The following is a 13,194-nucleotide window of genomic DNA, read 5'->3' as shown; positions in this document are numbered from 1 at the left end:
TTTTTTTGGCAGGGGAGGCTGTCTCAAAAAATTAAAAAAGGGCTGAAGACGCAGCTCAGTGGTAGCACACCTCTGGGTTCAATCCCCAGTATGGACCAAAAATTTAAAAATTTTTTAAAAAAAGTTTTGATTTGTTTTGTTTTTTGGTCACCCCTCACCCACTTTTTTCTTTGTGGTGCGGGGGATTAAACCCAGGGCTTTAGCTGGGCCCACCTGTAATTCCAGCAGCTCCGGAGGCTGAGACAAGACGATCATAAGTTCAAAGTCAGCCCAGGAACTTAGCAAGGCCCTAAGCAAATTAGTAAGACCCTGTCTCTAAATAAAATATATGAAGGGCTGGTGATATGGCTCGGTGGTTAAGTGCCCCTGAGTTCAATCCCCAGTTCCAAAAAATAAAAAAATAAAAATAAATAAACCCAGGGCTTTGTGTACACAGCCCCTCCCTTTATTTTTGTCATTCACTGTTAAACTCTGGTATGTCCTAAGCACATTTTCTTCTATTCTTCACTGCAAATATAGATTGTAAACCTGTGGCCAAGTCAGCTATTTATCAAACACAAGATAACTCCTCTTAAACACTTTGTTCTTTGAAGAATAGGTTCCAAAATGTGTCTTCTAACTTGTAAAGGGCTTTAATAATATTTTTTACTGTAGTTACTTTGTATTTTTGTAATGGTTTGAAATTTTTTCCTCTACTTATTCCAGTTTACCTGCCTGTGAGCTTTTTAAGCATATAAAGAAGAATCCTAAGTATCATATTTAATATGTCTACTATAGACCCTATCTTCTGCACTTTGAGATAGGGTCTTCTACTAATTTGAGGACAAATATAGTCATTCTGTTTTTTAGTTGGTGTTTTTGTTTGTTGGTTTGGGTTTGGTTTTTTTGGTACCAGAAATTTTTTTATTTTGAGACAGGGTTTCACTAAGTTGCTTAAAACTTCACTAAGTTGCTAAGGCCACCTTGAACTTGCAATCTTCCTGCCTTGGCCTCCTGAATCACTGGGATTACAGATGTGTGCTACCATACCCAGTTCTCAAATATAATCCTTCTGGAAGCATTAATACATTTCTCATTACCTGAGGGCCTGAACTCCTCAGTTAAAATCTGCCATGTGTCTGTTAGTCGTACTACCTTCTGCAGGCTTCCTAACCTCTCTGAGCATTGCTTTTCTTATTCCTGATATGAATAATGAGAATGGTCTCTTAAATGAGGTAATGGATGTAGAGTAGGTGTTAGTTTCATGTTGCTGCCATACAAACTTAGGAACAATACAAGTTCATGATCTTACAGTTCTATAGATCAAAAGACTGATATAGATCCCACCAATGGTTTGGCAGTGCTATGTTTTTTCTGCAGGTTGTAGAATAGAATTCATTTTCTTGCTATTCCCAGCTTCTAGAGACTGCTGCATTTCTTGGCTCTTGGCCCCCTTCCTCTAACTTCAAAGTCAGCAACAGTGGGTACAGTCCCTTTCACACCTCTTTGTCTCTAGTTCTCTGCAGCCAGGAAAGCTTCTCTGATTTCAAAGATTTGTGTGATTAGATTGGGCTCACCTATGTAATTCATTGTAACCTCTCCTGTCTCAAGGCCCTTAATAACTGCCTCTGTGGCACAGTAGATAATGCACTGGACTTTCAGCCAAATCTGCAGTGGCCATTTTTTGAGATAGCCCCCCCTGCCAAAAAAAAAAAAAAGCCCTTAACTTTAATCACATCTGCAAAGTCTCTTTTGCCACCTAAAATTACATATTTATAGGTTTTAGAGAATTAGGATGTGGACACCTGCAGGGGGCCATTATTCTGCTTGCCACGAATAGTTTAGCACTATACATAGCTCTTTGTAAACCCTCAGTAAGTGGCAGTCATTCAAGGCCCTTGGTGCTCTGTGAGATTTCAAGATAAAGCTGTGACCCCTGGCACAAGTAATTTACAGTCAGGTGAGTAAATGAAAGAGCTAAGGACAGAAATAATTCTGACCCAGAAAGAGTGACCAGTGATTTGACCAGAGTGTCATGGGAAGGCTAAAGGCCTCAGATCAGCAAGTGATCTGGCAAGTTTAAGCAGATATGTGTCCGTCATGTGCACAAGTGAAGAACCTGTGAGGAAATGGGTTTCAACTCAGATGAGAGTATTTACAGGACAAAGAGCAAGGGAAGGAGAAGGCAAAGGAATAAGCTTTTTTTTTTGACTAGGCAGTTGGGAGATTAGACTTGACCATATCTCTCAATTTTTTCCACTACTCCCACTAACTGGACTCATTTGGTTAGTTAGGCAATAGATACATGCCAGGCACTGTGCCTGGCCTTGGGGATTCAGTAAACATAGTCCACAAAGTTTGCTTTCTCAGGGCTGGTGGAAGAAAACAACTACATCACCACAGAGCCATAACACAGTATGACATTAGGAGCCCTTAGGAACATACTTTCTCCCTCTAAAAGATGGGGAAGAAACTACCTATAAACAGAGACTTGAAGAATGAGTTGGTTAAGATGCTTTGGGTCACAAATGACAGCCCAGCTCAAATCACTTTTAAGAAGAATGAACCAGGGGGCTGGGGTTGTGGCTCAGTGGCAAAGTGCTTGCCTTGCATGTGTGTGGCCCTGGGTTCAATCCTAAGCACCACATAAAAATAAAAATAAATAAATAAAATGAAGGTATAAAAAGAAAAAAAGAAGAAGAATGAACTGATTGACTCACTTATTTACTGGAAGGGCAGGAGTAGGTTGGTGCCAGGCTTAGTTACTCTTATTGGTCTCACTCCAATATTTTAGGATCCCTTGGCTAAGCTTCCCCTGCATATTTATTTCACTCTCAAGCTAACTTCCCTCATGATGGCAAAATGAGTGCATAGTTCCAGGTGTCATGTCTATATCCCTAGAATTCAAAGGAAGAAAGACATCTTTTCCATAGACTGTCACCCCAAAATGAAAAAAACACCATTTGCAGAGGCTCCCTCCTAGTACCTGTTCCCCATTGCGTCTGATAGGGGTCACAGGTTCATTTCAGAACCAATCCCTATGGCAAGTGTCTGCCACGTCCTATTTGGTTTAGGCCTAAGTCCCTGAACCCATTACTGTGGCAAGAACAATGAGTTTGTGCTTCCTGAAATATATATATCTGATTTGAGGCAGGGAGATAATTACGAAATGTAAATCAGGGTGCTATTAGAAAAGAGGGAAGGTGAAGAAACAGAACAGTATTTAGGAATGCCTAGTGACTTCTTCTCTCCCACCATGTGAGACTCAGTCTGTTCTCTGTACCTTCTGCTTATTCATGGATACTCTGTCTTCATAACCCTAACCTTGCCATTATTTCTCCCTGTGCATGCTTTCAACTTCAGCATTTCTCTGCATTTCTCAATTCAAATCTCAAAGATAAAAACTCTAGCCCAGTTTACTGCACCAGGCTTCAAAAGATCTGAGACTGGTATACCGTCATGTCTAGTATCCAAATAGTACCTCGCTTGTAGTACATACTTGATAAATATAAGTAGACAAATGAAAGATTATTCTTCTAGTTATTTGGCCGCCTTTGTGTCAGATGCTCCTCTGAGCAAATTTTCTTGGCTGAGGGGCTGTCCCTTGGAGGGACCATTGACATACCCTTCTAGTTGTAGAAGCAGAAATATTTTGGATCTCACTTCTACTACTTACTACTATCTGAACTTCTGTTGACTTTTCTACAAAATGGGATCAGTGAAACCTGTCCTTCATAGCTCAGAGGTGCCCAGTGACAAGTGAGATTATGAATATGAAAGTACTTTATGTACTGTAGTATGCCAAGCAGTTTAATCAATTCTGGCCACCCACATTCACTCTCAAGCTAACTTCCCTCAGGATGACAAAATGTGTTCAACATGAAGTCAAAGCCCATCATTCTGTGGAAAACACTGAAGATGGGAAGACCAGTTTATGCTCGGGGCGTAGCTCAGGGATAGAGCACTTGCCTAGGATGTCTGAGGTCTTGGTTCAATCCCCAGTATAAAAAAAAAAAAAAAAAAAAGGCGAAACAAAACAAAAAGAAAGGCAAGTTTTTCTGCTTAGTTCTACTTCTCCCCAGGAGGATCTCTAACTGGCTCTCTTTTTGTCCCTTGCCATTTGCCTTCCCAGGGTCACTCAGGATGTGTCAATTGTCTGGAGTGGAATGAGAAAGGAGAGTAAGTATGAGCTAGAGAGTTCTGAAGGAGGTGTGAAGAAGCTGAGAGAAGGAGCTTCCTTCTTTTGAGTGAATCTAAGTAAAAAAAAGCTACTCTCTTCTTATGTTTAGGCCATAACTTTTAATACAGTTAAACTATCAATCCCAGTTAGATGGAAGGGTGGGTGACCATCCAAACCCTAGTTGTTGTTTTTTTGTTGTTGTTGTTGTTGTTTTTACTAGTCAGTGTATTCAAGGATAATGGGAAACTTCTAGTTCTTTGGGTCCGAACTTCTATAAACTGGGAATGTGGGGAGGGGGAGCCTGGGAACTTGAGAAGAAGTCAAAGCCCATCATTCTGCTTGCAGCTTGCTGGCCTCTGGTTCTGATGACCAGCACACGATTGTGTGGGACCCGCTGCACCACAAGAAGCTGCTCTCCATGCATACAGGACACACTGCAAATATCTTCTCTGTCAAGGTGAGCAGGACAAGCCAAAGAGCAAGTGATGGTGTGACTGGGCTGTGGGCATGGTCATGTTGGCATGTGTATGTCTCATGTACCCTCTGGGGTCACAGACCCTCCCCATGGTCTGAGCCTTTGATGGTGATGCCTGAAGCTTCATCCCTTTTCCATGCCCTTCTTTGTCTTTTAGAGCCAAGAAGCTAACTCGAGATGGACTTATAATTATGTGAGCGTTGAGGGTGGGGGGGATGATTCTGAGCTTGAACAATTTTTTTTTAAAGAGGAATTTATAATTGATGTTACAATTCAATTAAATAATTGATTTTTTTTAAAAAGAGGCTGGGTGTGTCTACAATTCCGGCCACTTGGGAGGCTGATTCAGAAGGATTGCACATTTACAGCCAACTTGGGCAACTTAGTGAAACCCTCCCCCAAAGTAAAATTTTTAAAAAGGCTGGGAATATAGTTCAGTGGCAGAGCAATTGCCTAGCCAGCTCAAGGCCCTGGGTTCAGTCCCCAACACACACACCTACAAAAAAAGAATGAGCAGATACCCGAAGAGAAAGTAAATCAAAGAATTCAACACCTACTTATTTCCCAAATAACTGAACAATAACAGATTTAAAAGCTCAAAATATATCTTAAACTTTGCCTCTTTCCCAAGCTCTGATCCTCATCTCCTGTTCCAGAGGCCAATTCCATATTTCTGTGATTTTTAGAGACATAACAATGACAATTCATCTTTTACATGACCAACAGAGATTGCTTTCTGCCCCTGCAAAGTTTTAGTCTGTGCATTCAGACTTGGGGATGGGGACCTGAGCCACCAGTTTTGCATCATGGAGCATAAAATGTCGAGTTTTTAATATACCTTCATGGTGAGACCTTGGACAAGTCACTTACACATAGCCCATCAGCCTCCTCTTCTGTTTAAAAAGAAAGAAAGTTTAGAAAAGGATTCTGTCTTCAGGTAGTCAAAATACTAGGTGTCTTTACAGTATTTCAACAATGCCCTCCCCCTAGTGGCAACTATGGTGTATGATGTGTAGTTGCAGCCCTAGGCCCATGGCCATGGCCAGGGCTTTCCTGTTTATTTCTGTTGTGCGTGGAGTATATGCTATCTCTAGACAGGATTAAAAACTACTGATTGTCCCTAAAGATGATTGAATTCTGTCTGTTCCATCTATCCCAGTCTAATGTGCCAGTGGAGAAGAATATATGGAAAAAATGGATGTTGCTCTTCCATAAACGTTTAAAGCCAAAGGGAATTGCAGCTATTTAAATGCAGAGTGATGCCCCTCACACAGTACCAACACTTAGCCTTAGTGTGGGTTGGAAAGAACTTTTCAGTTCAAAAACAAAAAACTAAAAGTTAGGTATGGTGGACATGTCTGTAATCCCAGCTACTTGGGAAGTTAGAGGATCACAAAGTCCCAACAGCCTGAGCAACTTAATGAAACCCTGTTTCAAAATTTAAAAATTTAAAAAAGGTCTGTGATGCAGCTCATTAGCAAAGCACTTGCCTAGCATGTTTGAGTCCTTGGATTCAATCCCCAGTACTGAAAAAAATAAAAATAAAAAAATTCAGGGCTGGGCTTACAAGTTGGTAGAGTGCTTATCTTACATGCACAAGGCCCTGAGTTGAATTCCCAGTACCACCAAAAAAAAAAAAAAAAAAAAAAAAAAATTAGTCTTTTGAACTCAAAAAAAGTTAGATGACTCTAAGTAACCCAAAGTTAGGTGATAGAACTGCCTGCTTTTATTCCCCTTATTTGAAGCAGTATTTGTAACTCTTATGATCTTGCCAGATGTCATCTAGAGTATGGTATTCTCGGCTTCATCATGATAGTGGGACTCTCATTTTGTTTTTTTAATTGTTTGTTTGGATGCTGGGGATCAAACTTATGGTCTCACACTGGGTGTGGTAGCCCGCACCTGTAATCCCATGCCTGTAATCTCCAGAGGCTGAGACGGGGGAATTGTGAGTTCAAAGCCAGCCTCAACAACGGCAAGGTGCTAAACAACTCAGTGAGTCAGTAGGGCTGGGGATGTGGCTCAGTGGTTGAATGCCTCTGAGTTCAATCCCTTATACCAAAAAAAAAAAAAAAACAAAAACAAAAAACCTTATGGCCTCATGTATGCTAGGTAAGCACTATTCTACTTCGATACTCCCCAACCCCAGAAGTCTCATTCTTAGCTACATAGAGATGGATTTCTTGGTAGTCAGCCCTTTCCCAAGGTCTTACATTTGAACCATTTTCACTGTTTGTTACTATAAGGAGTGATGCTCTGCGCATTTCCGCACATGTCCCTTTTTCTTCTTGGATTACTTCTTAGAAGTGAAAGTTTTGGGTCAAAAGGTAAGAATAGCTTTTTATCTTTGTTACCTATTGCCAGATTATTCTCCAGAAACAGTTGAACCAATTTAAAGTCCCCGCTACCTTAAAATTCCCTGAAAGTTATTTTCTCTTTAGGACTAATTTATTACTTGATTTTTAGGTTATTAAATAGTCGTGGTGGCGGCCAATTTGGAAAGCAGTATGGAGATTTCTTGGAAAGCTGGGAATGGAACCACCATTTGACCCAGCTATTCCCCTTCTCGGTCTATTCCCTAAAGACCTAAAAAGAGCATACTACAGGGACACTGCTACATCGATGTTCATAGCAGCACAATTCACAATAGCAAGACTGTGGAACCAACCTAGATGCCCTTCAATAGACGAATGGATTAAAAAAATGTGGCATTTATACACAATGGAATATTACTCTGCATTAAAAAATGACAAAATCATAGACTTTGCAGGGAAATGGATGGCATTAGAGCAGATTATGCTAAGTGAAGCTAGCCAATCCCTAAAAAACAATTGCCAAATGTCTTCTTTGATATAAGGAGAGTAACTAAGAACAGAGTAGGGAGGAAGAGCATGAGAAGATTAACATTAAACAGGGATGAGAGGTGGGAGGGAAAGGGAGAGAGAAGGGAAATTGCATGGAAATGGAAGGAGCCCCTCATGGTTATACAAAATTACATACAAGAGGAAGTGAGGGGAAAGTGAAAAAAAAAACAAGAGGGAGAAATGAATTACAGTAGATGGGGTAGAGAGAGAAGAAGGGAGGGGAGGGGAGGGGAGGGGGGATAGTAGAGGATAGGAAAGGCAGCAGAATACAACAGACACTAGTATGGCAATATGTAAATCAGTGGATGTGTAACCGATGTGATTCTGCAATCTGTATATGGGGTAAAAATGGGAGTTCATAACCCACTTGAATCAAAATGTGAAATATGATATATCAAGAACTATGTAATATTTTGAACAACCAACAATAAAAATTATTAAAAAAATAATAAATTAAAAAAAATAGTCGTGGTGGGCTGGGGGGTGTAGCTCAATGGTAGAGCACCATGCTTAGCATGCATCATCATCATTAATCAATCAAATAAGGCAGTATGGTATGTGGATTTGGTCTTGCTGCATGTTAGGTACTGAAACTCAATTTTTAAACTTATTTACTAGCTACTGGGGTTGAAAACAGAACCTCACATATGCTAAGTATGTGCTGTACAACTGAGCTACATCCCAACCCCCAAATCCTATTTGAATGAGCTCTTTTAAGCATCAGTAAGAAAAAGTTGCTGCTTGGTAGCTAGTACATGGTAAATTTTTAGAAAAAAAAAAATTGATTATTATTTACTGTTACTTGGGGAAGAGTCAAAGGAAAAGCATTCCTCAAGTAGTTAAATTTGGCATAGGTCATAACCACTCTGGCAAAATTAAAGTGTGTATCTTGATTTTGACCTTTACGCCTATTGGCTGCTAACTGATATCTAAAGTGTGTGTGTGTGTGTGTGTGTGTGTGTGTGTGTGTGCGCGCGCGCGCATGCACTTATATGTGAATTGTCTTGGATGAGATCATTTTCTTGTCTTATATGGAGAAGGAAAGGGCATACTGACATCCTGGCTCATCTCCTTCAGTGGCCAGCTCTGTCACTACCACCTGCCAATCTCTTCTTCAATCTCTCCTGAGCAGTTCCTGCCTCATGCTGGGGACCGCATCTTGATCACGGGAGCAGCTGACTCCAAGGTGCATGTCCATGACCTGACAGTAAAGGAGACTATCCACATGTTTGGAGATCACACAAACCGGGTGAAGCGCATCGCCACAGCACCCATGTGGCCCAACACGTTCTGGAGTGCTGCTGAGGATGGGCTTATCCGGTAAGGGTCTGGGCATCAAGTGGCCTGTGGCTCCCCTGCTCCCAGGGCGTGGTAACTCCCCATTCCATCTGCTTACAGTACGTCCTCCCATAGGCCTGGTTCCTTCTTCCAACAGAAGTCCAGCTGCCTTTTCTGCCCAGAGTAGTTGTCTGTGTACAAACTCAATTGGGAACATTTGTTTACCCCATCTTCACCATGCTCCATCTCTGTCCTCCCTCTACCACCTCTAGGTCCACTGACCTTCTCCCACAACCTCAGATGTCCAGATCTCTACCATCTCTGGGTGTTCACACTTGCTATTTCCTATCCCTGGATTCTCTGTCCACAGTTCTTTCCATGTCTGACTCTGTCACCAAAGGAAATCAGTTTGAGTCACCTCTTTGGAAATACTTGTCTAGGGGTTGGGGTTGTGGCTCAATGGTAGAATATTCACCTAGCATGTGTGAGGCACAGGATTTGATCGTCAGCACCACACAAAAATAAATAAAATAAAGGTATTCTATTCATCTACAACCAACAAAATTAATTATGTTATTAAGTTAATAACGTAAATTACGTTATTCTGTTTCATAATCCTAATTGCATTCTCTATAACTCTAATCACCATCTGTAGTTACTTTATTTTTTAATTTTTTTTTAGTTGTAGTTAGACATAATATCTTTATTTTATTTATTTATTTTTATTTATATGGAGAAGGAAAGGGCATACTGACATTTGGGTGCTGAGGATTGAACTCAATGCCTCATAGGTGCTAGGCAAGTGCTCTGCCGCTGAGCCACAACCCCAACCCTTACTTTGTTTTTTGCTTGTTGGTTTACATTTTTGTCTGTGTCTGCACTTGAATAGTAAACTCTCTTAGAGCAACTCCATGTCTGTGTTATTCTTTATTGTGTCCCTAGAATGTGCCTGGCACATAAAGGTACTTGACACATTTCTCTTGAACAATTTTGTCATTGAACATATTTCTGGGACAGGGAGAACCAGCAGAAATTAGAAAATACTGTCCCCTTTTCTAGTGCCCTGTATTGTTACACATGTGCCTCCACTTCCTTCATTTCCTTCAGCCTGAAATAGCATTGCTTTCCTTTTTTTTTTTTTTCATGTGTGTATGTGTGGTACTAAGGATTGAACCCAGGGCCTCCTGCATGCCAGGCATGCACTATACCAATGAGCTACACCTGCAGAAGTCCCGCTTCCAAACCTTTGTGAGATTGGGTCTCATTATATTGCCCAGGCTTGTCCAACTCCTAAGCTCAAGTGATCCTCCCATCTCAGCCTCCCAAGTAGCTGGGACTACAAGTACACACTGCAGCACTCAGCTATTATTGCCCTTCTTTAACCCCTTTCTTCAGATGCATGTTTTCTTGCATGGTTTCCTATCTCCCCAACCGGCTTTAATCTACCTCCGTTGAGTTCCTATAGGACTTTGTCTCTCTTCCCTATTATAGAAAAGAAGTCTCTAAGTCATGTGTAAGCTATAACACAGTAGCTATGAGCAGGCCAGAACTGGAATGAAGTCAGAACTGGAGTGAAATCCTATCTCTCACCCAGTGTTTGACTGGAGAAGATTACTTTACCTCCGAACCTCAGTTTCCTTAAATGTAAAATGGGAATAATCACAGTATTAATTATTTGTTCCTTTGTTCATCTGAACATTAAAATTGAAATAGCACATGTAAAATTTTAGTATGGTACTTAGGAAGCATTTGATCAGTAGCATGTGCACTTGTTCAAACTGACTGCCCAGGCTGTGCCAGGGATGCTGAGCATCTTGGGCATGGGGTAGAATCCTAGGGACTGAGGCATAGTCACAGTCAGCAGGTGAGCTTACTCTGGGCCTTCTAGAATAGGAGGGATTTGGATGATCCAGGAAAGTCTGAGTGGCTTCCCAGCACAAGTCGAGTTTGTGAAGGCAGGGATAAAAGTGACAGTGTACAGGACAGAGGGTTCTTAGTTGTAATTGACCCACATTTTGAAAAAAATGTGGAGTTTGGTAAAGGCAAACTTAAAGTATTGAGGAATCTCTACAGTTTTGGGGACAGAGGTAGGAGAGTGGCATAAAACTGTTTTGGGAAGAACATTCTGGTAAGGATGACTTAAGAAAGGCCAACAGCAAAGAGATTGTTGCAGATGTTTAGGCAAGAGGAAGGTGAGCATGTGGGTGATGTCCCTCCCAGCTCTCTGAAGGTAACTGTATTATGAGCAAAAAAGTTCCCCAAGCTGGAGCAGTAGGATTTTGCTGTAGCAGGTGTTGGCATTTCCTTTACCATGTGGATGGGATCGTTCTTCTAGGTAGCTCTTAGATGATATCCAGATTTTCTCTCTCTCTCTCTCTTTCTTTTTCTTTTCCCCCTTCATCTATATCTTCCTTTGTTTCTTGAAAGAAACTAGATTAGGAAGGAGCAGAGCAAAATAGTCTAAATCCAGTCTTGGCAAGTCAGCCTTGTTCCACACCTAGGGACAATACTAGACACAAAGCATGTTTTCACTAAGCATTGTAATCAGCAGTAGTATAATAGTACCCATAATATATCTGTAAAATAAGTACAGTAGTATCTACCCTAAGGGGTTACGCTAGGATGAAAAAGAATGTGTGAGAAACCTACTACAGGGGCCTGGCACACAGTGGGCACTAGGAAATGGGAGAGAGGTTTTGACATTCTGATAATTTACATATGGGTCTAAAGCCCCTCCAAATCCTTGAATAACAAGGACTCTGCTTCTTGCCTGCCTACTACACAAGGACCCCATCCCTAACTTTGTCCTCTCTCACAGCCAGTATGACCTTCGGGAGAACAGCAAACACTCGGAGGTGCTGATTGACCTGACAGAGTATTGTGGCCAGCTGGTGGAGGCCAAGTGCCTCACAGTCAATCCCCAGGACAACAACTGCCTGGCTGTAGGGGCCAGTGGGCCCTTCGTGAGGCTCTACGACATTCGCATGATCCATAACCATAGGTATGGTTCACTCAGCCTCCTGGGGCAAGACCCTGGGAACTAGCCACCCCTTTTCTTCATTTCCACACCCTCTTCATTTTTAATTGTTGTTGTTGTTTGTTTGTTTTTTAATCTTGTGATTTAAAAATATTAACATATGCTTGTTTTGAAAAATGTGAAAAGTTTAACAAAGAAATTACCCAAAATCTCATGGCCTGAGAGAAATCACCATATAGTTTTTCTCCTGGTTATCTTACCATGATTGTGTTTGCACAGTTAGTTTTATACACGTAATTTCTTTCTGCATGTATTTTATTATATTTAAAATAAATAAATAAAGAGGAATATACTGAGCACCCCCACCCTCACAACAACCCCCAAACGAAGTGGCTTCTGCAGCCTTGGCTTTCCATGATTTGGGGACAAGTGCAGCAGTGCCTGGCCTGCTTTATTTTCATTCATGAGTGTGGGTGACCACTGATGTTCCTCCCATACTACATAGCTTGGAGTGGGCCTTGAGCCTTAGATTCCATGTCTGTAAAATGGGGGAAATGAAGTGGCCATGAGAATCCACAGAGTTTTCAGGACCTCCTTGGCAAAACACTATAGTGTCTGTGTCCATATCTGTCTAGTAGCTGGACTTTGGAGTCACTTAGGTAAGGAAGAAAGGTGCCTCCTTTATTTCTCAGGGACCTAAACTTAGGCATCCTCTAGTGGGGGTCTGGTCTATCTAGCCAAGGCCAGTGCCTGAATTTCTTATTGTTTTTTGGTTGGTTGGTTTTTTATTTAGGGGGTGTGTGTTTGTTATTGTTTTTAGAGTTTTAGCCTATTTTATTTTTCTTCCCACCAGAAAGAGCATGAAGCAGAGCCCATCAGCAGGTGTACACACCTTCTGTGACCGGCAGAAGCCCCTTCCAGATGGTGCAGCCCAGTATTATGTAGCAGGTAGGACTCAGCCAGCTCTGGCGCCAAACTCTTGACTGGATGCTTACTTACCTGCCATTCTGGTCAAGAGTAAGGGCTTTAGAGTCAGACAGATCTTTAATCCTGACTCTAATGCTAAACTTCATCAAATTATTTACCTTTAATGAGTTTCTTTTCTGTAAACTGGGGTTGTAATCTAGGAGATAAAGCAGCTGGCCCAGTGTTGATCATCGGGCTCGACACTTGTGGCTGCTTCTATGATGAAGTTGAGTGCTAAAGTTTTCAATTTGGCTATCTTCACACAATCTCCTGCCCCTTCAAGGGGGACTGAGAACCTCACTCTAGAATGACAGGGCTCTTTTTCCAGGTCACCTGCCAGTGAAGCTGCCTGACTATAACAACCGTCTGAGAGTGCTGGTTGCCACCTATGTGACCTTCAGCCCCAATGGCACAGAGCTGCTAGTCAACATGGGAGGTGAACAGGTAGGTTCAGCTGCCTCATGTGACTGCCCAT

The 13,194-nt window shown here is 41.6% G+C and overlaps 1 protein-coding gene across 3 annotated transcripts in view; it reads left to right on the top strand.

Annotated features, from left to right (window-relative positions):
• WDTC1 (WD and tetratricopeptide repeats 1) overlaps window positions 1-13,194 on the top strand; it is a 65,964-nt gene that overhangs the window by 39,226 nt on the left and 13,544 nt on the right. For all 3 annotated transcript variants that reach the window (XM_081306626.1, XM_081306627.1, XM_081306625.1), the window contains 6 exons: window positions 4,112-4,158; window positions 4,505-4,616; window positions 8,631-8,818; window positions 11,595-11,777; window positions 12,607-12,701; window positions 13,048-13,163. In XM_081306626.1, coding sequence (XP_081162752.1) covers window positions 4,112-4,158; window positions 4,505-4,616; window positions 8,631-8,818; window positions 11,595-11,777; window positions 12,607-12,701; window positions 13,048-13,163 — 741 coding nt within the window. The remainder of the gene's footprint in view (window positions 1-4,111; window positions 4,159-4,504; window positions 4,617-8,630; window positions 8,819-11,594; window positions 11,778-12,606; window positions 12,702-13,047; window positions 13,164-13,194) is intronic.

The sequence above is a fragment of the Spermophilus citellus genome (assembly GCF_964194105.1).
Source record: "Spermophilus citellus genome assembly, chromosome: 9".
In the NCBI taxonomy this organism is placed as follows: Eukaryota; Metazoa; Chordata; class Mammalia; order Rodentia; family Sciuridae; genus Spermophilus; species Spermophilus citellus.
Note: the sequence above shows the minus strand (reverse complement) of the source record. Positions and strands in the feature narration are given on the sequence as shown.